This window comes from Melitaea cinxia, chromosome 28 (assembly GCF_905220565.1).
Source record: "Melitaea cinxia chromosome 28, ilMelCinx1.1, whole genome shotgun sequence".
Taxonomy (NCBI): domain Eukaryota; kingdom Metazoa; phylum Arthropoda; class Insecta; order Lepidoptera; family Nymphalidae; genus Melitaea; species Melitaea cinxia.
In genome coordinates, this window is record NC_059421.1 from 1,292,560 (window position 1) to 1,319,604 (window position 27,045).

General features: G+C 34.1%; 1 protein-coding gene across 1 annotated transcript; it reads right to left on the bottom strand.

Moving 5' to 3' along the window:
- Window positions 1-27,045, bottom strand: LOC123667390. Its single transcript, XM_045601298.1, has 13 exons — window positions 26,909-27,045; window positions 10,326-10,340; window positions 9,531-9,684; window positions 8,447-8,640; window positions 7,355-7,555; window positions 5,991-6,140; window positions 5,610-5,817; window positions 4,963-5,138; window positions 3,920-4,172; window positions 3,142-3,293; window positions 2,551-2,710; window positions 1,986-2,089; window positions 1-1,177 (listed from the first exon to the last, which is right to left on the bottom strand). Exons 1-13 carry the CDS (start codon window positions 27,043-27,045, stop codon window positions 1,093-1,095), a joined length of 1,989 nt encoding a protein of 662 aa, XP_045457254.1. The 3' UTR covers window positions 1-1,092.

Consider the following 27,045-nt stretch of genomic DNA (forward strand, 5'->3'; position numbering starts at 1 on the left):
GTATGATTAAATTATTCATTTAATAGTTTCAATATATTTCATTTGTTATTTATGGTGTAATTGTGACGCCATCTATGAACCTTAAAAGTAAAACCTAACAAATAATAAAACGTACAACTTATTCATAAGTATAACGAAAATCACATAAAAAGAGATTAATAAACTTAATGAAAAAAAGTATGTCAGCTCTGATAACAACTGTAGTCAACTCCTTAAATACTATCAGTGATGTTTAAACATTCAACTCGTTCTCCCAAGATGTTGCGATACGGTGGTTTAACGTCACTCTCAGGGCAGGTCAGCGTTACTGTTTCACACGATTTCACACTACATATAATTTCTTAGTACTGACTTTATATAGTTTTTAAAAGAGTTAACTCCAACTAAAAATAAAATTAATCCTTAAAATAAATTAATAATTAAAAAACATACATTTCAAGTGATTCGCTCATTCTCGTTAATTTCGATACTCGACAAATTGCCGTTACTTTTAAACTCAGTCATAGCGTGTCATTTTATAGCCTATAAAAACTTAATAGAACAGGCAGTTAATATAATGTCACGCTAAATAATACTTTTTGGACCCCCCTCCATCACGCTACGTCACGACCCTCTTTCAATATTACGTCATAACATTTCAACTAACCCATTTACGAAAAAATGTATCAGAAGATATAACTTTAAACGACACTTCCCGTCATATCAAGCAAAATATCCCCCAATATTAGTGAATGCATTTTATGAATGATCTGTATCATAAATCAACCGCTTATCAGATATCCGCCAGTTTATGCAACTAGGCTCAAAAACGTTTATCGGTCAGTTCCTTACTTCGCTTAATCAGAAAGTAAGCGTATTAATCTAAATCAGTATAACGGACAATAACAATAAACGGAAAACTTAATAAAGCCTGTAAATCGACCTAGGGACCACAGACAAAATGTATTTTTTTTTTTTGCATTATTTACATTCGTACAACATAAAAATAAAATTTATTAATTTTTCAATGAAGTAACACCGTGACTTCACTTAAATTTCAATTTTTCGGCTGTCTATCCATGTGTGTGTCGATTGTATCATATCTCTAGAACACTATTCCGGTTGGTAGTCGCGACAATAACAGTACATATTGAGATGAGGGTGAGTGGCGCTTATACAGCTCGGTTCTGTGTTGTACCTGCAAAACAAAAATAAATTATAAATATTATCTGTCCTTGTGGACCCCCACCGTGCCTCGGAGAGCACGTTCAGCTGTCAGTCCCGGATGTTATAATATATACATATTAGCGAGCGTTACTCATAGTAGGGATATATCCGCCCACCCGTGGTTGAGCAGTGTGATGGATTATGCTCCATTCCTGGAGAAAGATGGCTATATCCAGCAGTGGAATTTTACAGGCTGAATCGCTTACTTAAATTTACTGCCGCAAGCAATAACGTGGGTAGTTGGTAAAATAAGCAATTAAATACGCATTATTAGAGATACTCGAAAACTACTCGTCATATCTCAATAAAATTTGTATGAGACAACTTGACAAGGACCAGCTTTCGGATAAATAAAAAAAGAATTATCAAAATCGGTACATCCAATGAAACGTTATGAGGGAAAAATACAGTCGAATTGAGAACCACCTCCTTTTTTGGAGAAAATAAAAAAAAAGAATTTTGTAGTTTTATGAAACCACGATGCAAGTGAAACTTTAGTGAATACAAACATTTACATTAGTACACAGATCAAAACACACAAATACCGCACTTGAACGAATAAGTGAGAATGTGTTTGCCGACCTAGTGACATAAAAAAAAAAAAAAATATATATATATATATATATATAAATGCTACACGGTCAACTGATGCGAGCTGTGGGCGCCGCCATGTTGGCCTTGGTTACTGTAACGCGACACGGTGCGACATGCGATAGATGAGAGAAAATTTATGAGGCTACAATTTTGAAATTTCACTTTGAAATATATAATATACTTACGCGTTTGTCCTCGATATATCCCTTGTGTTGATTTCAAATTTATTTTCACTAATCACGTACACCATTGACGCTTCGTATATACCGTGACCGGGGCCTACTTCTATCTGGAATTATAAGTTAAAATAATTGAAGTCAGCAAACAAGCGTACGGCTCACCTGATGGTAAGCGTTTACCGTGGCTTATAGACGCCTGCGACACCAGAAGCATCGGAAGCGTTACCGACCCTACCCCCAGTTCCCCCCAGGAGCTCTGGTCACCTTATTCACCAACAGGAACACAACACTGCTTGAAAACAGTAATATTTACAAAATATAAAATAATAGAAAAACCCCATTCTTATCTTTAACTTATGTAATTATGCTACTACCTCATTTTTAGATAACACACATTACAAAACTTTTATTTAATACAATCCCAATCATACAAAATAAAAGTTTAATACCCAATTATTCATGAAAATGGGCGACAAACCATGATATATTGATGTATTTGTTAAATATTGTTCCAACAATTATTGAAAAAGAAAATATTGAAGGGAAACTCATACAAAATCTCATCCCTCACCTTAACCTGATAATTTTCCCTCTCCTGCTTCACCCGGGCACCGAACTTGCCCACATAGCCATCTGTATCCTTAGCGGCTACGAACGTCAGCACGCCGTTGTTTGCGAGCTGCTTCATCACCCACGTCACTGAGGTTAGGGTTCGGGGGACGCATTTAGACCTGTGAATGTTTATTAATTTTAACTGAGGTAGGGCACAGCAGGATATATCCTGGTAAAAATCGGGAACAGCCCGACTTGTGCAGTACCTCGACCTTAGAGAAGATCACAGCTAAATAATACTGCTTTCAATCAGTATTGTTTTCCTGTTGGTGAGTAAGGTGACTAAAGCTCCTGGGGATTGGGGGTAGGGTCAGAAAATAGGGATGCTTCTAGTTTTGCAGACGTCTATAAGCTACGGTAACCGCTTACCATCAGGTGAGCCGTACGGTGGTTTGAAACCCCTTAAAAAAATGGGTCAATCTATCTTTCTTAATATATAATTATAAATACCCCATAAATTTTACAGACTGTTTATAGCATTAAATATTATATTTACGTAAATATTTATACCAGTTCTGGACAAAAATTAACAAAATGCCAATAATCTTACCTCATAGACTCAGTAATAGAGTTGATGTGGTCGACCAGTGCATTCGCCGCACCACTATATTGTGGCGTGTTGGGCTCTACCGCCTGCCACGACAGACACGAACACCAGTGGGGTTCGACTCCCGCCTCGCTACATGAACGGTTCGAGGGTATCTGAAAATTAAAAGAGGTTTGTACTAAATATAAGTAGGAGGGTAGTTTGAAGATTGGGCCAAAAAGATCCAAAGAATAACAATTTCAAAAAACAAACTTAAGCGAACTTTATCACATTTTACTATGGCTAGTTTATTTCTACGCTTTAGGGGTTGTCCATTGATATTATTTAGCAAATTTTAATCCCTCTACCCCCCCCCCTTTAGTGATATGTTGGGAGGTTTTAGACTACATAAAAAAATCACATGTATTCTATGCGAAAAGCATAATTGAAATTTTAAGAATATTTATTATCTTTAGGTAAATGTCAGTTATAAAGTAATTAAATTTTGGATAATTATGTATCATGGTTGCAAAATGTTTGTTAGTCGTTTTTTTTTTTTGAAATCGCATGTTTAACGAAAAATAAATACACGTAATATCGTTACGACGATGATCACGGTCTCATAGAAAAGGTCGTAAGTACCATGCAAAACGCGTCGCTTACGCATTTTGAGCAGAATGTATTTCTATCTCATTCTCACGTTTATGTATTTCTTTCTTCATCGTGACGCATTTTCGTTTCATAGAGTTTCAAATCACAATGATTTTAAGAAGTTTCACTTCAAAAACAAAATAGTACAAACCGGTTCCAATAAAGTCAATCCCCTCGTCATATCCGCGCCAGAAACTTTGTAAGGATTCCAATGTTGCCTCATATCCATGACATCTAATACCGTAGCGTAAATGTCATGGGGTGTTGTCAGTACGTCTGCGTTGTTCTCTAAATACGCCTGAACCCGTGGCTTCTCCCTCGTCAGTATGTCAGGTAACCTTACGGCCATTAAGGGTAGCCTTTCTTCGAGTTTACCTTGTAACGTGTCACGTACTTTTGCGTATCTGGAAAGTTTGACAAATATATAAAGTTGGGCTTAGTTGGGGGAATGTTATATCTGTTGTAACGATCCATGTTTAATTTTAATTATTGATATTTACAATTTTATATTTCATTACATTATTTGTATTAAATATTCTAAAGATATCTGGTTACACTCAATTTTGAAATAAAATTATGCGTGTTAACGCTTCAGCCTGTAATATCCCACTACTAGGCATAGGCCTCTTTCCCCGTGTAGAAGAAGGATCAGAGCTTAATCCAACACGCTGCTCAAATGCGGGTTGGCGGATATATTCCCTACTATGAGTAACGATCGCTATCAGGTGTACATGATAACAACCGGGACCGACGGCTTAACGTGCTCTCCGAGGCCGGTGGGGAGACCCACAAGGAGTGCACAAACACCCAGACCACGGCAAACACCTGTATGGACAATACAAATGTTCGTCATGTGCGGGGATCGAAACCGCAACCGCCAGCACAACAGGTACAATCCATGGCTCTGACCGTTGCGCCAACGCGGCGTCGTGCGTGTTAATAGCAACCCTTAATTTAAAAAAAATACTTTTTAGTAAAATTAGGGCTTTAAATTATATTGATTTTATAATGGTGGATGAAGCTCTGATTCTTCTCCTACATAGGGAATGAAGCCTACGCCCATTAGCGGGATGTTATAGGCTGAAGCGAGCGATTGATTTTATTGAATAATGGAGGCATATCTACTAAGGATGCGCTATGTCATGATCAGATCATCATAGTTATAATTCAAAAAATTAATGGCATAACTCTAACCTAGGTCCATGGTCCCCCATAACAAGCAACAAGGTGTCTTCCCCCATCCCCTCTCTTAGGAAGTTAGCTAAGAACTCAGCGGTGTCATCGTCAGCTGTGGCTATCATGTTGAAGTCATCGTGGGTTATGTCCGCTATGAACGTGAAGCAGAAGCGTTTACCGTCTAGACGAAGGAACTGGAGACAATATAATACTAATCAGAAAATGTATACAAATAAATATATATATAATATGTTTATAATAATTGTGTTAGCAGGCAAACTAAAAAAAAACCGACTTCAATTATATCGACAAGCAATACAACAACAACGACAAGCATCGGCTTTCGATTAAATTAAAAGACAGACAGACAGACAGACAGACGGACGGACGGACGGACGGACGGACGGACGGACGGACGGACGGACGGACGGACGGACGGACGGACGGACGGACGGACGGACGGACGGACGGACGGACGGACGGACGGACGGACGGACGGACGGACGGACAGACAGACAGTTACTTTCGCATTTATAATATTAGTAAGGATTTTCATAAAGTATAAAATTATTAAATTTAATATAGATCTTAATTAATATTATAACAGATGTGAAAAGTAGCAAAAAGAAGAAGTAGTAAGCATGTTCTAGAAGTAAACTACCCACCTGATCAGTGATATTAAGCATAAGTTTATACTGAGGCGTGTCTCCAACACAGTATCTGGTCTTCTTGCTGGACCATTTCTTCCCACTCTGCGACTCCTCGAGATAAAAAGCTCTGAGGTAGTGATCTGCGGGTTGTTGCTTGAAACCATTGAATCGGTACTGGAACGTACCTATCCATGGCATATCTTCGAAATACGCTGTGCGGTAACTGGAAAGTATTAAATATATAAACTTGAAACATAAACTAGCTCGTTCGTTTTTCTTACGAATCGTTTTTTGAAAACAGGAACCGAACTGTAATTATGTAACTATCTATATGAAACTATCATATCTATTCAAATGTTTACTTTGCACTTAAAAATGTTACAAATAAAAACTTACCCATCTTCTTTAAGTTTATAGAAGATAAACGGCATCGAGTCTAAAGTTGCCTTATTCATCTTCTTCCTTACATCTGGAAGTTCTAACTCAGTTTTTCCAGTTAGTATAGGAAACAATGCGGCCGGCGTACCGTCTCCTACTATGTTATATCTGAAAAAGTCAATGATGACAATATTGAACATAACTGGTCAAAATATAGAACCTTGTGGTAGCCTTAGTTTTTTATATTATATATTTTAATTGATTTATAGATACATCTTTTGCACCATAATATCAGCCAATGTTATTTCTTTAAATGAATGTATGTTAACTTATAACTAATACTATGCAATCTATTTGAAGTTAAATACTACAGAGCAAGCAATTGAATTAAACTGAATTAAAATGTTTATTTGGATATAATTTTTTGTACATTACTCCTGCTACTAAAATTTATTTAGTCTTATATCCACACGAAATTTTAGTTCGTGACATATTTTTTTCATATGACAACAAAAATCAATGAGAAACCTAAAAAGTCTTGATATGATATTCAAAAATGTTTAGAATTCCTAATGTGTGGGTAACACAAAAATAAAATCGCAGATATTAAAAATAGAATGGTGTCGTGACATTTTTTTTATTAATTAATATTGATAGCACTTTATACATCTGACCGATGTTAGTAAATAAACACATATATTATATGATAAGGTGCGTGAACGAACAAAAACGAAGGTCTTTGAACTGTAGATAGTTGTTACAATAAATTAAGCACCTTTTTCGATTAGAACTTTACTTTCGTTTAAAGTTTAGTATTAAATATTTTTGAAACCTCCAAGAAATCTTATTTAATTTTTATTTTTTCTATTTCTTTGTTTATTTTTGGAGAATTCGACCATTCTATTACTATGGGGTAATGCTAGAGATATTGAGACTTTACTTATTTTGCAAAAAAAGAGGTATTCGCGGCATTTATGATCTTGGAGTTTGAGTCTCTTTGCGGGATGTTTTTCATAAGGTAGACATATTAACGATTGCGTCACAATAAATTTACAATAATACTAGCGGAGGAGTATTTTAACTAACATTGTGACACGAGAATTATATATATAAGACTTGTTTTGCCATATATGTTATAAAAAATAGGCGTTGGCCGATTCTCAGACCTACCCGATATGCACAAAGTCCATGAAAATCGGTCCAGCCGTTTTGGAGGAATATGTTAACTAAGATTGTGAGACGATAATTTTATATATAAACAATATTATGTATATTCACAAGAATATCGATTGTTTTGATATAAATATTAATAATCACACGAGAGTAAACACGACGATGAATAGCAAAATAGTATCCACATTTCCATTTAGACGTCAACTTACCCATTCAAGACAGTTGCTCCAAGTTTTTCAGTCAATACCTTGTAACTCTTCGGCATTCTTCGTATGAAGCCATTTTTCGATGTCGAATCAAATCCTAGTATAAGCACATTTAGGCTATCTTCTCTACCAGGGGGCGGGGTTTTAGGACGAGCACTGGACCGGAATCCTATTTCATGACCTATCCATTTCGATGCTAGAATGCTGGAATATTTAACAAATTAAATTTATAATATATAAAATACATTTTTGTGATTATAGCAGGATTATCGTTTGTCGGTTTTTCTAGTTAAATTATAAACTCAAATTGAATATTTAAAATGCAATGGCAATTTTTTTAAAAGAATAACTAGCCAGTCTAGCAACGTCTTCGGTGCGACAAAGCTTGCCCTGTAGTCACCAACCCGCCTGCCCAGAGTGGTGACTATGGACAACACACATGAGTTCACGCCATTTTTGGGGCGAACTTGTGGCGGCCTATGTCCAGCAGTGGACTGCGATAGGCTGAAGTGATGAGTGATGATGTTATAACCTGAACGTGTAAGCATTTTAGAACTATTGCTAACTAGTGATAGCGATATCTAATATGCAAAATCAGAGACAGAGCTTTGAAACAGGTAAATCAACCAAACCAAATTGTAAGTTAAAAAAATAATGAGTTTTACAATTTAAACAATTATCAAACCACAATCATAAAATTTTTGGATTGTTTTGGCACTCCAGGGTAATAAAACTTTTACTTAATCTACATTATACGTTAAGCTTAGTTAATTGAACTATTATTTCTAAAAAATGATGCAGTTAAATCCAACTGCACGCAATTGTCCACCTAACACTAGCCTAATATTTTATTTGTGTGTGTGTGTTTGCGTGTGTATATGTATATATGCCCAACTGCACGCTATTGTCCACCTAACACTAGCCTAATATTTTATTTGTGTGTGTGTTTGCGTGTGTATATGTATATGCCCAACTGCACGCTATTGTCCACCTAACACTAGCCTAATATTTTATTTGTGTGTGTGTTTGCGTGTGTATATGTATATATATATATGTGTGTGTGTGTGTGTGTGTGTGTGTGTGTGCGAATATTACCTGTCTTTACTTTTTCCAGTACACTTGACTTTCACGTGATCACTCCTCGTCAGCTCATACACATCGCTTCCGCGCACTTCAAACGCCTTCTCGACCGTATACTTCTGATCACTTTCATACACTATGTCACTGTACGAACATACGACGTCCTTCATCGTTTCCAATACATTTGGTACGACTTTGCATTGTGAATGCTGGAAATATATTTTCAGTATTTCAAGAAACAATAATTACTAGATAACAAATAAATACGCTCAACTAGAAAAGTTGATGTCTGTTTTGGGTAACGGTCGATCACGTGCTTAGGTAGGGCACAGCAGGAAATTACCTGCACAAAATCTGGAGCGGCCCGACTGGGGAAGTACTTCGACCTTACAGAAGATCATAGCTGAAGCAGTGTTGTGTTCCTGTGGTGAGTAAGGTTACCAGAGCTCCTGGGGGATTGGGAGTAGAGTCGGCAATGCGCTTGCGATGCTTCTGGTGTCGAAGGCGTCTATAGGCTACAGTAATCGCTTACTATCAATTGAGCCGTACGCTTGTTTACAAACATAGTTATATTAAAAAAACATTGCTTCAGCATGTAACATTCCACTGGTATACATAGGTCTCTCGTCTCCATGAAGGAGAAAGAAAAATATCGGATCTTAATCCACCATGACATGCTGCTCCAATGCAGGTTGGCGAATATATCCCTACTGTGAGTAACGATCGCCATCAGGTGTACACGATAACAACCGGGCGACCGACTGCTTAACGTGCTCTCCGAGGCACGGTGGGGAGATATATGTTAACTTTATGATATATTACTCTTTTTAACTATGGAATTCTACATTATTTATCGGCTAATCGTTAAATGCAAATCTAAAAATTGTATTAATTTATTTAAAAAGTAACCGGCCCTGATAATTTATTGTACCTCTAGCTGTTAAGGTAGCTTATCTTCTGGATACAATTTATCAATACGAGGTAAAATAGACAGTATATAAATAATATTCTTAGAACCATCCGATTTCATTTTAAATAAGCATAGAAACGAAATGACCTGTTTTTTTTTGGTAATGACTATAAATAAACCGAAACTTACATAGCATTTGACCCAGTCCCGTCCTTGGCAGACAACTTTAGGCATTTCCTTATCGAATTGAGTAACCTCCTTAGCGAAGGGATCCAACTTGGGTATCTCACATCCTGACCCCTTATCCTGTTTCAACGCCTGTTCTAAACGCCTTTCTATATATCTACGGAACAAAAAGACACCCAAATAAATTAAAACAACTTTAACAACGAAGATGTTCAAATTCATAAGTAATAACTATAAGAGGCCGTCTATAAAATACGTCAGACGAAAATTTTCCATTTTGCCGAACCCCTTTTTGTCAGTCACTTTCAAAAAAAATTACGTCACAAAAGCTAGGCCCCCATAAATGATATTGTTATTAAAATACCATATAGATTAATAATAACATTTTTTAAAAGATAATATATAAAAAAACCTCACACCCCCCCCCCCCCCCCTTACATACAAGAGTATTTTATGTACAGCCCTGATTTAATATGTATAAGTACTATAAAACTTCAACATTAGAACAAAGTCCGATAATTTATTTAAGAATTGGCCTTTAAAAACTATATTTATTCGAACGAATTAATATAATACTAATAATAAATAATAATAAGCTAATACGCTATTTATATAAAGTCTACAAACCTCTTACTGCCTGTTTACTTTAAAAAGTCAAATAAAAATCTCAAACATGCAGCTTTTTACTTTATAAATGCATTTTACTTTATAAATGCTTTTTACTTTATAAAAGCATCTTACTTTATTATTACTTTTCAAGCTCAGGTAAAGCAAAGAAACAAAAAGGAAACTACTCACTCGATTACAGATTTTCTGAAAAAGAACAAAACAATTATTTAATCATAAATACATGCTTTGAATACATAATATACATATATAGTTTGCAAATACATAGCAGGTTTTTTTTTAAATACAAAAACGACATGCAATTTTGATTACATATACATAGGTATACAATTATATGGTAAGCATATAAGTAACGCATCTATACATATATCCATATAAAACATCCTCAAAACTTATTTTTTTCCATGTTTAAATAATTATAATTGTGTTTGCTCGCAAACGAAAAACAAATTTACTTCAGTTACATCGACAAGTAATATAACGTAAGTAGACGAAAAAATAGTCAGAACAATGCGCGTTATCAAATATTACTGCAAATTAGTCATCAGATTTCGATCAAATTTAAATGAATCCATAAAAAGCATCAGCTTTCAATTCAAATAAAAATCATCAAAATCGGTACACTCAATAAAATGTTATGAGGTATATGCGCGGGTCGACGAAAAACTTGTCAAATAAATACACATTATTAGATATATCTCGAAAAGTACGTGTCAGATAAAAAAAAAAAACAACGAAATCGGGTCTACCGAGTAAAAAGTTCTAAGGCAACTAACATACATAAAAAATACAGTCGAATTGAGATTTGCCTCTTTTTGGAAGTTTGTTAAATACAGTCAGTTCATGTCTGCTTAAAGCCTCTGCCTATTTTTGATTGATTTTAAAAAATTTAATCAGATCATACCAGCATTTAAAGATGATATTCTAAAAAATACAATTTACTTTTCACAGTCAAATACACGTCACTTTTGGGTATGGTGAGGTTATCTAAAACCACACCACATATCACCAGGGGGGATTTAAAAATGATAAAAAAAAACATGTGATTAATGGACGACCCGTAACATAAAATAACTTATATTTTTATGTAAAACAAAATTGTTTTTTTTTCCTAACTAAATTTTAGATTATTTTTAACTCATAATTGAATTACGATTTACTTCAAATAAAAAGCATCTTTATTTTATAAATATAATAAAGCATATTTATAATAAGACACACAACCCAAAAAAAACTAGAACCGTAAAAATATGAGGATATATCCGCACAACAATGTACCAACACTATGAAATCATTCACTCATTCAGAAAGAAAAAGAGAAAGAATGGTTTTATGATGGTGGAAATCACATAAGTCGCGGATATTAAAATAACGTATATAAGTACTTCTAAAAGATAAAAAAGAAACAAGAAGACTTATTATTATTTTCACTCATTTAATCGTTTGTTCAATCAATTTTTCATTCACCCATTCATTCACTCAATGATTCAACAGCACAGATTATTTCGCCAATGTCACGATGAAGGAGAGTACACGTAAGAGGATTGATAAAATTAGGTCAGTCGGCTTACATTGATAACCGGGCAGGTCACCCAGTTATCACAGACCATCTCCAAGGGTCTATAAATAGGATTCATTGCTTGGAAATAGCTTTCAGGGGTTTAGTCCACTGTTTAGTTAAATTGTCATTTTTGAACTGTCTAATTATTTTTATCTGTAGTAAGCATCCCGTAAGACTTTTCATTCGTTCTTTAATTTGATTAAATGCACTAATCTCTTTATTTCAACATATTATTTGATAAAAAATAGGCTGTAATTTATCGTGCTACATCTATTAGAAATCATTACAATACAATACACGACAATTAAAAGCAGATTGAATACTTTTGCAAATAAAACTAAATTAAATTTACCTTAATTTATCTATCTATCTTTTAATATTTTAATGTATTCGGTATAGGTATGATTTTTTATTATATTAATTTATTTAATATTCGTACAAGATAAATATTAAAAAAAAAAACAACAAATTCGCGGAAAAAATTGCCTACACGAAGATTTCTAGGTCAGATAGTTTTTTATAAAATCAGCTATCACAAATACAACACATCGATAATTTCCAACTACTCTAATTCTATCTAAACGTACCTACTTCTTACCGACTACGCTCTTTTCCTCTTAATCTTACGTCCCATCTTTCCTTAAACTTATATCGGATATTGCGAAGTAAAAAAAATAAATAAATAAATAATAAACCTTAGTAGTATTTATATATTAATACGTGAAGAAAAAAACTTTGTACTTATTTTACGCGGACGGAAGGAATATGGAATTTCGCACACTTAGTTTAGAGGAATGTAGAATGCTATTTTTTTTTTAAATTATGCTTAAAAATACATTAAATTAATTTAAAAAAAAAAAAAAAAAAAAAAAAAAACATTACACTACCATGTATTTGACACACACACGTACATATTGGTACTCTTTTGTTTATTATTATAGAAGTGTAGTCTTTGACAACAGAACCTTAATAATGTTCAAACTTATTACTACTTAATTTAAATTAATCATGGTCGAATTTCGACCACTGGTAATAATAATAAATATATGCAAACATATCAATATTTTTCTTTTTTTATACTATAAAGAGATGCCTGATGGTAGCAGATACCGTGACGAGGCTTGCAACACCAGGAACATTGCAAACGCAATGCCGACCCTACCACCGACCATCCTCAGGGACTCTGACCACCTTACTCACCACAGGACTTTTCTGCTTGGCTGCTCCAAATTTTAGGCACTACATTTCCTACTGTGTGTCAACAAAAATGGGTAACAAGCAGATTAGCAGATTCCGATTACACACAAAAATTTGTTTTCCCTAACAGACCTAAACAAAACAAACAATATTTTATATGAAAACTAGCTGACCCCGCAAACGTTGTTTTGCTATATATGTGATTAACCCCCTAAATCCCCTCCCCCTCTTATAACTTAGGGGGATGAAAAATAGATGTTGTTCGATTCTTAGACCTTCCCAAAATGCACAAAAAATTACATAAAAATCGGTCCAGCCGTTTCGGAGGAGTTTAAGAGGAAAGGGTACCGGCTCTTTCTCCATACAAACGTAGTCGACTGTTTTCTCCCTGGATAATGACACTAGATCAAATATTTTTGTGACATAGAACTCTTTGCTGCCATGACCATGCCCCTATGTTTTGATTTTTTTCATATTCTTATTATCATAGGAATTAGGAGACTTCAAAAACTCGAAATTTTGCATAATTTTTTGTACATTTTCAGACACTCATTAAAAAATATATATGCATATTTTCAAAAAAATGAAAACATAGGGGCATAGCCGAAGTCTTCTTTTATTTTCTAAAAATAAATTTAAAAAAAAATTGCCATGTTTTGAGGAGAAAACAGTCGACTACGAAACACTGTTTTGGTCAAAAATTATCTACCTAAAACGGTCTGAGCTGCAGTTGTCCCTTTCTTGCTTTTTGGGGGATAGGTCTGGGGGAGGGAAGGGTCAAAGCAATACGTATATACGCCAGCGAAGTGATGCCTCATAGTCGATAATTATATCGATACACTAGTGATGTAATTTTTAGTCGATATTTTCTAAAATTCGTATTAACAAAATTAAATAATTTCTCTTTTCATAACTACAATAAAACCGTATTTGTATATGCGGTTTTTATTGTAACACTGTGCAAACCTGGGCTAACGAAGGGTTTCGCTAACAAATAACAATGATAATTATGGTAAATAACTGTGTTGTTTGTTTTTGGTATCAAATTAAAGGGCTCAATACAAGGATTTCAAAAAAGTATATTATGATTATTATTACCGTAATACTAATAAAAAATACAATAAGAAAGTTTAAAAAAATTAGGATTCTGCTCTTTCCCATGCCTATGCCAAGCAAGCTGCGAGCCGCGCTTCTTCCTCGCCTCCTAGGCGAAAAACAACTTCGGGGTTTACTCTTTCCAATATATTTTTTTTATCAATTTCGGAATACTCTGTAAAAAGTTATGCATGGTCAAACATAAATAAATATAGGTACGTGGCGACTTTAGAACCTCCTCTGTTTTTTTTTCATCGGTAAGGATGAAAGGAAGGAGCAGATTATTAAATTTGGTCGAATCTATGTACCTATGCGATTCGTATTTAGACTTCGCAAATAGAATCATATTTCTGAATTGCGTAAAAAACTCAAGTGGCACCACTGGCGCAGCATTCCTTGGAACCCCGGGAACCTTGGGGCCCTATATCAAAATTAGTGGGGGGGCAGGCAAAATAATGGGTAAAGATTTCTCATTAAAAAATGCTTGCATTGAATTAAAATAAATATTTATTGATTATAAGTTATTACTTTCTCCTAAAATAGACAATAGTGAGTGTAGTCTGCTGTAGCTGTTCCTGTTCCATCGAAAAACTTAGGTAATTTTTTATCACTTTTAGTTTTGAAAAACATCAAGTTAATACCCCCGAAAAACTGGATGCAAGGCTATTGAATTTTATCAGTAATAATTCCATGAGTTCTTTAATGAAATCAATGTTTTGAATTTCGGATTTTAAGCTAATTTAAAGAGCTTGTAGCACCATTGAGCATTCCACGGTGCGAGCACGCGATGCGTAATGTGCACTATGAGCCGTGTCGTTTGTCGTGTTCTGCATTCTTTCGATGTCAAGAAGTCTAGTGGTGCTAATTGTATCCACCAGTGGTTTGCAACCAATGTGCGAGCTTCGTGCGCATTCTTTCCGCGTACATTCAAAGTGTGGAATGACCTTGCTAAAATTTGGGGGTTTTCAAGCGTCTAGTGTTTAAATCTTTTCTCTAAAGGCCATGGGCGACGGTAGCCGTTATAAATCAGATGGCTTCGTCTGCTTGTGTGCCCCATTCTTATATAAAAAAGATTAATTCATTGTTCATAATGATTAACTGAATCCCGAAATAAACGATGCAGAATGTTATCAACAATTGGGCGCACGCTTGACTCGGATAAAAGGGGATTGCTTTTCAGACTTCAGTCATTTCTGAAGTGAAAACTCTATAGGTATGTATGACAGTTTTTTTATTCTTTTTTCCAGGATTCACAAGATTAAGTGACATTGTAGATAACATTTTACTAATTTTTTTTTTTATGTCACTAGGTCGGCAAACAATCGTACGGCTCACCTGATGGTAAGCGATTACCGTAGCTTATAGACGCCTGCAACACCAGAAGCATCGCAAGCGCGTTGCCGACCCAATCCCCAATCCCCCCCAGGAGCTCTGGTCACCTTACTCACCAACAGGAACACAATACTGCTTGAAAACAGTATTATTTTGCTGTGATCTTCTGTAAGGTCGAGGTACTACCCCAGTCGGGCTGCTCCATATTTTGAGCAGGAAATTCCTGCTGTGCCCTACCTCAGTCAAAACTTTTACTTACACACCTTAAAAAACACCCTGTAAATAGGGGGCCCCGTATCATTGATACGGCTGATATGGCAGTAGTTACGCCCTGAGTGGCACCCAATTCCCTACTGCGGGAATACGTATATTCTCAACTTACTTTACTCTATTCTTTTTAACCCTGTTGTACCTGCTTATCTAAAACGACGATTTAAATTTTTTAGTGATTCCAATGAACGCAGTCTTCGTTCTGAGGAAAGCTTACTTCTTGAATTTCCCTCTCACTCCTCTTTCTTTTATACTAAATCTTTCACTGTTCAAGCTTGTCGACTTAGGAATTCTATAGACGTGTAAAATCGGTTTCTATTTTTAACCGACTTCCAAAAAAGGAGGAAGCTCTCAATTTAACTGTATTTTTTATGTATGTTACTTCAGAACTTTTGACTGAGTGGACCGATTTCAACATTTTTTTTAATCGAAAGGTGGTGTGTGTCATTTGGTCTCACTTAAGTTTATTTGAGATCTAACAACAACTTTTCGAGTTATATAAATAATACGTTTTTACTTGACTATTTTCGTCGACCTACGTTGTATTATACAGCATAACTTTTTACTGGGTGTACCGATTTTGATGATTTTTAATTTAATCGAAAGCTGATGTTTATCGTGTAGTCATATTTAAATTTCATCGAGATCTGATAACAACTTTTTGAGTAATCTTTAATAACGCGTATTTACTTGACTATATTTTCGTCTACCTTTGTTGTATTACATGTCGATGTAATTGAAGTCGGCTTTTTTTCCTTTGCGTACAAGTCGAACTCGGTCGACCCAGTCAAAAGATCTGAAGTAACATATATACAAAAAAAAAAGAAAAAGAAAAATACAGTCGAATTAAGAACCTCCTCCTTTTTTTGGAAGTCGGTTAAAAATCAATCTGATACGTATTATTATTTTCTGTTGGTGTACAATAAAGTGTATTATTATGTTATGTCATGTTAATCAACCACTCTTTAAAAAAATTCAATCGATTACGTAATTTGCCTAACTAAAAAAACATAAATAAAATAATAATTGAAAAAGTCGCCTTCATGATTTTTGTAAGTGTACATAATGTGTGAAATTGGTGTGATTTATATAGCTATCTTTGTGTAATTATTGAATTTTTATCTTGTTCCAGCCTTTTCAATTGACTTTCTAATAGTTGTTCTTCACGCAGGCGGCTTTTCTTGTTTTTTTTTTTTAAATCATAATATTATTTTTAACCATTGTTATATCGCCTCAATTATATGTTAATTAATACATATAACCTATACCTATGTATTAATAACTGCAACAAACATGAGACATTACAAATTATATAGGTACTAAGACAAACATTTTATACTATGTATGTACTACATTACATATATATACTATACTTACACTTATACTATGTACTACATGTATACACTATAATTATGTATGTATTTCATTACCCATTCTTACACACACCTCAACCATGTAATTACATACCTAATTCATAAATAAAGTACCTAAGTATTTCAATAAAACAAGCCAAATTCAGAAAAATAGCACTATGCGCTCTATGTACTCGAAGTCAATCACAAACGAAAGATGCGAATACTAAAATATCGTCAACAATTAATAGCTGAATAGCCGGCGCACGCACACTAACAATACGACAGTCACACATAAAAAAAACGGAGCGGAGATGGCGCGGGGCGCGGTAGCGGCATGCGGCGCGACAGAAACATTTTATTCAAATACCTATTTTTGAAAAGTCTCTCCGGTACCCTTTCCTCTTAACTACAAACACCGCGACACGAGAATTTTATATATTAGACTAGCTGACTCGGCAAATGTTGTCTTGCCGCTAAACGCTATTAAAAATAAGGGTTGAATGAAGAGAGTTGAAAATTTAGGGTTGTATGTATTTTTTAATGTTGTATCATAAAAAAAAAATTATCTAAAAATTAAAAAAAAATATGGGTGGACTACTTTTAACATTCAGGGGGATGAAAAATTGATGTTGTTCGATTTCAGACCTACCCAATATGCACACAAAATTACATAAAAATCGGTCCAGCCATTTCGGAGGAGTTTAACTACAAACACCGCGACACGAGAATTTTATATCTATAATACCTATAAAAATGAGTCGCTGAATGTGTTGCTAAGCGCAAAACTCGAGAACGGTTGGACCGATTTCACTAATTCTTTTTTTAAAATATTCCTTGAAGTACGAGGATGGTTCTTACGGAGAGAAAAATTCTAAAAAAAAAATTTTAAATTTCCTGAAAAAGTCTAAAAACAACACTTTTCTATACTCCCATACAAAAGATTTGTGATAATACTTAAAAGTCAATTTGAACTTTAATACCATACGATAAAGTTTGTGTTAGGCGATACGAAGTTCGCCGGGTCAGCTAGTATTAGATATATACCTATGAAGAGAGGACACATTGAGTTAATTTACAGTAATTTATTGGTATCGATTGAACCGCATATTATCTATGAATGTTACGCCCACAGCTGTGCGGATGACGTCAAGAGTTAACAAAGAGAGTCTAGAGCCTGGTGAGTTCTTGAAATCAATACACATAATAAAAATGTAACGGATCGCTATCTGTACATGGAAGATATATGAGAAAAAATATTATTAGTACCTTAATCAATGCAAATAGCACCCAAAACAATGATTGTTAGAATTTTTGTCTGTGCATTTGTGCACGCTAATCTCAAAAAAGGCTTATTCGATTTAGATGTTGTTTTCACTATAATATATTGTGGTAAGCTTTACTTGAACGCGCTAATTATTATAGGAACTACAGGTTCAAATTCTTCTTTAGCATGTACCGAAGACCCTATATAATATATAAATAGTCTATATAATATTTTTGTACTTAATTAGTATATAATATATGAATAGCCTATATAATACTTAAGTAAGATTTTTTCTCAAATTACCGCGGTTGAATGTGTAAGGCAGGCACAGCTAGAACACAATTTCGTTTGAAAGATTATACAAAACTTTGCGCTGACAATGGACGCAAACAAAAAAAAGTGTGTGTGTAATTATCTACGCAAGTAAGAAGTTATACTTCATTGGCTAGCTAACTTCACGTTGCTAACTTCTTCTTCGTTGACTAGCTAACTTCAGGGTATTAGAAGTAAGATTACCCCACATATCGTTAGCACAATCGTTCTGAAATCAAAACACAGATTACACCGATTTATTTATTACCTTGCCAAGACGTTATCTTTCGCAGCTTATCTTTATTTTGCATATTCAACATAATATATATTAATACTAGCTGACCCCGCAAACGTTTCTTTGTCATATATGTTATTAACCCGCTTAATCCCCCCCCCCTCTTATAACTTAGGGGTATGAAAAATAGATGTTGGCCGATTCTCAGGCCTACCCGATATGCCCACAAAATTTTATTAAAATCGGTCGAGCCGTTTTGGAGGAGTTCAATGTTTAACACCATGACAAGAGAATTTTATATATTAGATTCTTTTGAATGGATTATGGCGCAAATATGACCGTATCTGGTCACTCGAGAACCATATGGCGGCTTGGCACGCGTGCCACGTTTTCAGTAAGAAAAGAAAGAGATGAAATATGCTTTGTTTTTTTTACAATTTCTTTATAAACAATGTTCGTAGTTGGCTTTAAGTAGATATGTGGGTTTTGAAAGAATTTTTTTGTTAATCTTCGTTCTACTTTCACTGAATCTCCGTTTCTATTGGCCGTAGCGTGACGCCTATAGCCTTCCGCAAGAAATGACTACGTGTTAACATAAAATAACTTCTCAATAGAAACTAGTAGTTCCTGAGAACGAAATTATTCTACCGAACGAAATATAGGTAACATTTAAGACTTCATCAGACAGAATTGCTTATCGCAGATAAAAAAAATAATGTACCATGATATTTTTTTTCGTTGCGTGATAAAATCGTTACTATGCAGTTCAGAATTATCAAAACCAGCCGAAAGATAAGTTTAAATATTGCTAAAACTATGCTAATCTGTGATTTTTCATAGTCTATTTCTTCAATATATCTGCGTAATGGGTAAAAGTTAAATAATTATCTTTTTTAGTATGTTACAGATAGTTGGCCTTCCTGAATTCCTGGCCAAGCTATATTATATTCGGCGACCGCCATTCAAACCAGACTTTAAGCTGGCAACCCTATGTCATCGTATTCGTAATGAAACAGCGCCCATTTTGATGTTAGATTTATTTATTAAACATGTAGGTAAAAGTAACTAGAACAATAGATATTAATTTACCCGTTTCTAACTCCCAAGCCAGTAGTTATGCCAGGTGAATAATAGATAACCCAATGTTTGCGCTTTCTACAGGCTTCATACTGTCGGTAGGTATTAATTTTGTTCTTCAAACTCATAGAGGTACATTGTTAATAAAAACAATTTTTTCAAAAATTGTTCAGTCAACCCTTACGATTATTTTTCTAATATACTAAAATAAATATAAAATAATTTTCATTCATTTAAGCAGATGAGTGAAATTCGTCTCTAAATCGGTTCTGCTACTATCAGAAAATATATTACCATACAGATGGGTACTCTAAGTGATATAAGTTATTAAGTTATTTCAGGGACAACAACAAAGGATTCGCTTAGTTCATTGTTGTGCGACTGAATTTTAAATTATGTACATAATTTTACAACGACTATTCACGTAAATTCACGAATGTCGTCTTTGTATTTTATGTTATTCAGGCAAAATCGAACTATATATCTATACAAATAAATTAAATTTGATTGTCTGTTTGTAATATTAAAATTACCGCTTTTTACTAAATACACATGGCTGTATACACGGTAGATATACCAAAATAATCTGTTTTTGCAATTTTTGTCTGTCTGTCTGTTTGTTCCGGCGAATCTCTGAAACGGCTGAACCGATTTTGATGGGACTTTCACTGGTAGACAGCTGATGTAAGGATTAACTACTTGTTTAGAAATTTATTTATTTTATAACTCTGCGAACTGAACAATAACTTTTTTGTTAAACTCGACACAGACGACAGGGCGGGCACAGATTACATAAATAAAACACATTTTTTTTAATGATTTAAGGATGAGTTATAAGGCTAACTACATCGGGGTAGGGGTACTATCTCGTGGTGGTAAGCGGATACCATAGACTACGGACTTCTGCAATAACAGTAAACAAGCACGTTGCCGAACCTACCGCTGATACCGCAGGCGCTCTCTACCTACCTTAGTCACCACAGAAACAACACTACTTGAAACCAATATTATTTAGCTTTGACCTTCTGTAAGGTTGAAGTACTTTTACAACGATATCATTGATATATAACGTTATTCAACAAATATTGCAGCGATTTTTGTTTTATTTACACAGTCAATCAAAGGGATATCTTATCAGATAAAATAATATATATATCAAATATTTTAAACCTATTCAGCCGATATGCACTTCAATACCCAGAAGCTGAGATATGAAACTAAAGCGTAAATAAACATTTGAAGTAATAATAGATAACTGTTATCTGTATTTATTATGGCAGCCCGACTGGGGGAAGCACCTCGTCCGTACATAAGATCACGGCTAAATAATACTGCTTTCAAGCAGTGCTGTGTTCCTGTGGTGAGTAAGTTGAAGAGAGTTCCTGGGGGGATTGGGGATAGGGTCGGCAACACGCTTGTGATGCTTCTGGTGTTACAAGTCTCAACAGAATACGGTAACCGCTAACCATCAGGTGAGCCGTACGCTTGTTTGCTGACCTACTTGTATAAAAAAATAATAATATTTTAATTCTTTTTCATTCAACACTCTTTATGTTTTCCTTCATAAGAACCTTTTATTTTCGATGTAATATTCCTTTTTCAGTGTACAATATAGCATATGTGTATTGTATTGTATATGTTACGCTCAAAGATCGAAAACGCTCATTGAGCGGAAAAATAGCTCACAACGCGATGTGGTCACAGTAAAACATCCACATAGCGAAATTCGTGTTATGGCTCTAATGAAAACGCGCACGACGCGTTGTGGCAATCAAAGAAAGACCAAATAGCGAAATTCGTGTCGTGGCTTACATGCTATTCGATCTCAACGCGTTGTGGCAATGAAAAAAAGCCATGACGCGTTCTGAGCATTCATTGTGTTAACCATATCACGACGGACAGGTTGTAACTTGTCGGTGTCGGCTCGGGTGCAAAGACGCATTGAAACATCAGTTTTATTCATTTCTTTTCTGTTTATGAGAGTGAATTTTAATGTCAGCGCTAATTATGATGAATAAAAAAGGAAATTTCCCTGTGTTGAAATTGGTACTAACGTTTTAGTTAGAGTTCCTGAAGTTGATAGAGGACGTGCAGCACCCAGGAATGTTATGTGTGTTGTTATGAGCATTAATCCATCAGGTCTCTACCAGTTAGGAAACAAGGAAGGTACACTCGATAGACTTTATGCACGTAATGAATTTACACTTTCTGAAACCAACTTTATTAACATTTGTGATGTGCCCTCAACTTCATAGTTAACACTTCGCTCGGCATCTATGTTATCGTCTGGAAGTAAGCAAGGGTTTATAATGTGCCACTGCAAAAGATACTGTATTGATAAAAAGTGCAAGTGTCGCTCCTAGAATATAAAATGCAACTTAAAATACCACAGTAATAGTTTATGTAAAAATAAATAGCAATCAAATACTTATTTTTCACAATTATAGTTATTTCTAATATTATAGTACATTGTTGTTGTTTATTAATGATCAATAAACATTTGTGTTAAATATTTTTATTTCTTGAAAGAATTTTAATTGTCATGAAAAAATTAAAACCCTTATAATTTTATGTGAATTATGAGTAATTTACAAATGATATGAATATTTTGTGTTCAGTGATTTATTACTTAATACATTGATTTTTTTAAATATAAAGTAATCTCAATAAATAATAAATATCGTTTCATTTTAATTTATATAATTATATACTTAATATATTTGATAATGAGAAACACGTTATGCCGTGATTTTATAAATATAATGAAAAATATTTCTTAAGGACATCTACCAAAACGTTTCCAGCCTATAGGCCTAGTAGGATCTATATCGGAAAGTAGTGTGCGTTGTAATCAAATAGTATTCCATACGCGTCATGGCTTTTCTTCATTGCCACAACGCGTTGAGATCGAATAGCATGTAAGCCACGACACGAATTTCGCTATTTGGTCTTTCTTTGATTGCCACAACGCGTCGTGCGCGTTTTCATTAGAGCCATAACACGAATTTCGCTATGTGGATGTTTTACTGTGACCACATCGCGTTGTGAGCTATTTTTCCGCTCAATGAGCGTTTTCGATCTTTGAGCGTAACATATATATAAATATCTATACAAATAAATAAAATTGGAGTGTCTATTTATAATATTAAAATTACCGTTTTTTACTAAATGCATATTATGGATGTATAGACGGTACATATACCAAAATAGCATTTTTTAGAATTTTTGTCTGTCCGTCTGTCTGTTCCGGCTAATCTCTGAAATGGCTGGGCCGATTTTAACGGGACTTTCACTGGCAGATAGCTAATGTAGTAAGGAGTAACTTAGGCTTCTTTTATTTTAGAATTTTATTTATTTTATAACTCAGCGAACTGAAAAAATAACTTTTTTTTAATTCCATGCGGATGAAGTCGCCGCACAGCTAGTATTCCTATGTTACTATATTAAACTATCTGCCCTATATGTTAAAAATATAAAGAATTTTGTTTTATAGTTAAAAATAGAAGTTACGTAAAACAGAAAATGATTTCATTCATTTTGGAGAAAGAATTAACAAAAAAACAAAAATTACTTGTGTTGGTACATGCTGCATTCACGATACTTCATATGCATATATATATGAAAAGAAAAGCTTTTAAAAATAATATAAAAAAAGCAGTAAAGCAGGAAAACAGTAAAGCAGAAAAACAGTAAAGCAGAAAAATAAAAGTTTTAAAGTTACCTGTTGTTAACATTTGGCGATATTAGTTCCGACACCGCGTTACTTGATTCAGACTTTTTAGATATTTCTAGACTAAAAATGTTAACAAGAAGTTAGTGAAATAGCTGAACTATTGTTGTTGAACGATATTATACCCTTATGTAAATGATTATACCCTTATAATGATAGATTTTCAGAATATATTTAGTTATAAGTTTTCAAACTTCCACCGTCAGTATTAACACTTGATTTAAGTAGAAGTCTAGAAGAATCAAGTATGTATGTTTAATTATCTGTTAGACATAATCAAGACCCATAACCGGAACTTTATTCAATACTTCTAGTACTACCCTATGGTAAAAAATCTCAAACCTCATAAAAACATGGACTAATGGAGACCAAATTCTCATAGATCTCATAGACTAGATTTTTCCCATAGGGTGAGGCATAGCTGCAATACGACAAATGTCAAAGAACCAAAGTATAGACAATAGATTTCAGCTATAACACTTATTAAAATTAAATAAAAAGCGCAGTGTAAAAGGGAAGAGCCTAAAAGAAAGAAAATAAAATTATAACAATAAGAATAACATAAAAACTAAAACTAAATAAAAAGGAAATAAAAAATCAGGCACAGTTTCATCTATCGTTATATAATTAGTAAAACAAGAGAAAAAGAAACAGAGTAAGGGCCCGTATCTAAAATTGGGGATAAAGATTATTACGCACTTACGGACCGTTTAAGAATAATACGTCAAAAAAAATTAACTGTGGGATATCATCATCCGTCAAATGGCGTTATCCACAACTGATGAAACAGGCCCTTATTCGATAAAGCGATGGATAAAAAAAAAATCACCCAAAACTTTTATCTTTTAGATACCGTTATATGTCAGATAGCTTTATCAGCAACTGGTCAAACTGGCTTTTAGTTCAAGAGCTCACAAACTCGAAAAAATGCTTAATAGTAAAAGTAATAAGCGAAATAATAATGGCAACCTTAATTTGAATTATAAAAGAAGCATAATCTACCAAAGCTACAACAATAATTGTGTTTGCTCTCAAGCAAATAAAACCGACTTCAATTTACATCATCTAGTATAGAAGTGTAGTACAATATATATATATATATACATATATATATATATATATATAGCATATTAGCTAAGGTTTAAGATGTTTGCCTCCCTTTTTAGAAAAAGCATCACAATTATTCCACATAAATTATATATCATTTTATAGATAATTGCTTGCTCCACCGACGACAACAACAAGAAAATTTGTTATTGCTTCTTTTTCGTAAATTAATTAATTATAAAATTATATATCTATATAATACATACACTACATACTTTTTTGTAATTATGTTAAGTGATAATTATTATACATAATTAATGCGAATTATTCGCACGGGTATATTAGCTAGTACACATTAATTGGGATAACTCTAAAATTACTCGTCAGACTTGGTCAAATTTAAATGAGACAGACAATCAAAATATATTTATTTTATAAAAAAAAAAAAAAAAAAAAAACGTATTTTCCAACCGATACAAATGTATCGAAAGTGTTCGTCATGCAAAATATTACGCCATCACGTGTTAGTTAAATATTACGCACGCCAGGTGTTTCGCCAAACAGACGCGCAACAAGGGAATATACATTTTGAATTTTAAATAGGTAGTCAGTCTACATAATTAAAATACATATAATAATTAGTAATATTACACCAGTATACACGGATAAACAAAATTTAAAAACTACTGTATTTTGTAAATTGAGGATAAACAATTGTTTTTTACAATTAAGGATAAAAAATATTAAACCTGTAGTTGTAGTGTAGTACCCTTTATTAGCATAAATTGTATACTTATTAATAATTGTGTTAGCTCGCAAACGAAAAAAATAATCAAACTAACCGTTAAAGTTCTCAATTCGCCTGTATTTTGAAGTAAAGCTTGACTTGAGGGGTAAGCTGTTGAATGCGTGACGAGAGCGTTACGAAAAGCATGATCGGGCGAGGCGAACGGAGCAAGAGAAAGAGGTGCGAACACACATTTTCCTACTCTTTTTCTCCCATAGTCGGTTACGTTTCGTATATCTAAGACACAGTGCAGGCCTATTCCTACAGGAGTTTTACTTCAGTCGTGAGGTCTAAGTCATGCTGGTTTTTTTTGTCTCAAAACTGGGTGCAAGTGATTTTGATGATTCTTTTTTAATCTACTTTTTTAAACTAAAGCTGGCGGTTGAATGAGGTCACATTAAAATTTTGATCGAGATCTGACGAGGAGTTTTTGAGTTATCCCATGTTAATGCGCATTTAATTGACTGTTATCGACTACCTACACATTTTAGTATTGTTGTTGATGTAATTGAAATCGTTTTTTTTTTTTTTTATTTGGCGTCCAATTTGTTATGAGATATCAAATATTTCATACATGACTTTTTGAAGTTATTATGAGTCGTTGTCGAACCCGTCGTTTAACATTCAATTCGCCATGGTTGCCAGAATGGAGCAAAGAACAATAAATAGCTAAAAAATATGACGTTTGCTCTACGTGATTGGCTTATTTAAACACGTGTGCTTTTGTTACATTATGGTAATGGTATAATTATGTTGAATGTTGATAATATCGATCTCTTCCTCTCTTACCAAAGATGTCGTAAGAGGCGACTAAGGGATAACACAGTTCCACTACTACCTTGGAACTTAAAAAGCCGACCGATGGCGGGATAACCATCTAACTGCTGGCTTTGAAATACAAAGACCGAAGACGGGCAGCAGCGTTTTCGGTGCGACAAAACCACCCCTGCGGTCACCAACCCGCCTGCCCAGCGTGGTGACTATGGGCAACATACATAAAATACAACAACACACGCGGCCAACTAATACATATAATAAAAATGTAACAGATCGCTGTCTGTACATAGATGAGAAAAAATATTATTGGTACCATAATCAACGCAAATAGCACCCAAAACAATTATTGTTAGAATTTTTGTCTGTATTTCTGTGCGTTTGTGCACGCTAATATCAGAAACGGCTTATCTGATTTAGATGTGGTTTTCCCTAACATAATTGTGTTAATCTTCACATAACATTTAGTGTTTGTTTCATGTCAATCGGTCCATAAATAAGTAAAAAAAAGTTATGTCAATTTAAAGAATCACGTTGAACATATAAATACCCTAAAACGCGAACAAAGTCGCAGGCACAGCTAGTAGGTATACTTACAAATTGGATTATAATTCTTTACAACAATAGATTATTAAAACTACATATCATACTACGGAAGCTGTGCTAGTACAAGACACTACAGGTAGTAGGTAGGAAGTGGTAGGTACTTGTCACTCACCTCCTGGTTACATCAAGGTCTGGTTCGGTGTGCAGGCTATCATGAAGTGATATGTAGTATAGAATACAGAATACTAGAATTATAACGACAATTATTTGATTCCTCCGTGAACGGTACCATCTTTTCGCGATCGTCAT

Excerpts from the sequence above, each read along its gene's own strand:
- LOC123667390 (XM_045601298.1), bottom strand. The coding sequence starts at position 27,045 with ATGACGATCGCGAAAAGATGGTACCGTTCACGGAGGAATCAAATAATT. Across the intron at positions 7,556-8,446 it reads ACTGGAAAAAGTAAAGACAG|CATTCTAGCATCGAAATGGA; the intron begins GTAATATTCGCA and ends TAAATATTCCAG. Across the intron at positions 4,173-4,962 it reads ATGGGGGACCATGGACCTAG|ATACGCAAAAGTACGTGACA; the intron begins GTTAGAGTTATG and ends CAAACTTTCCAG.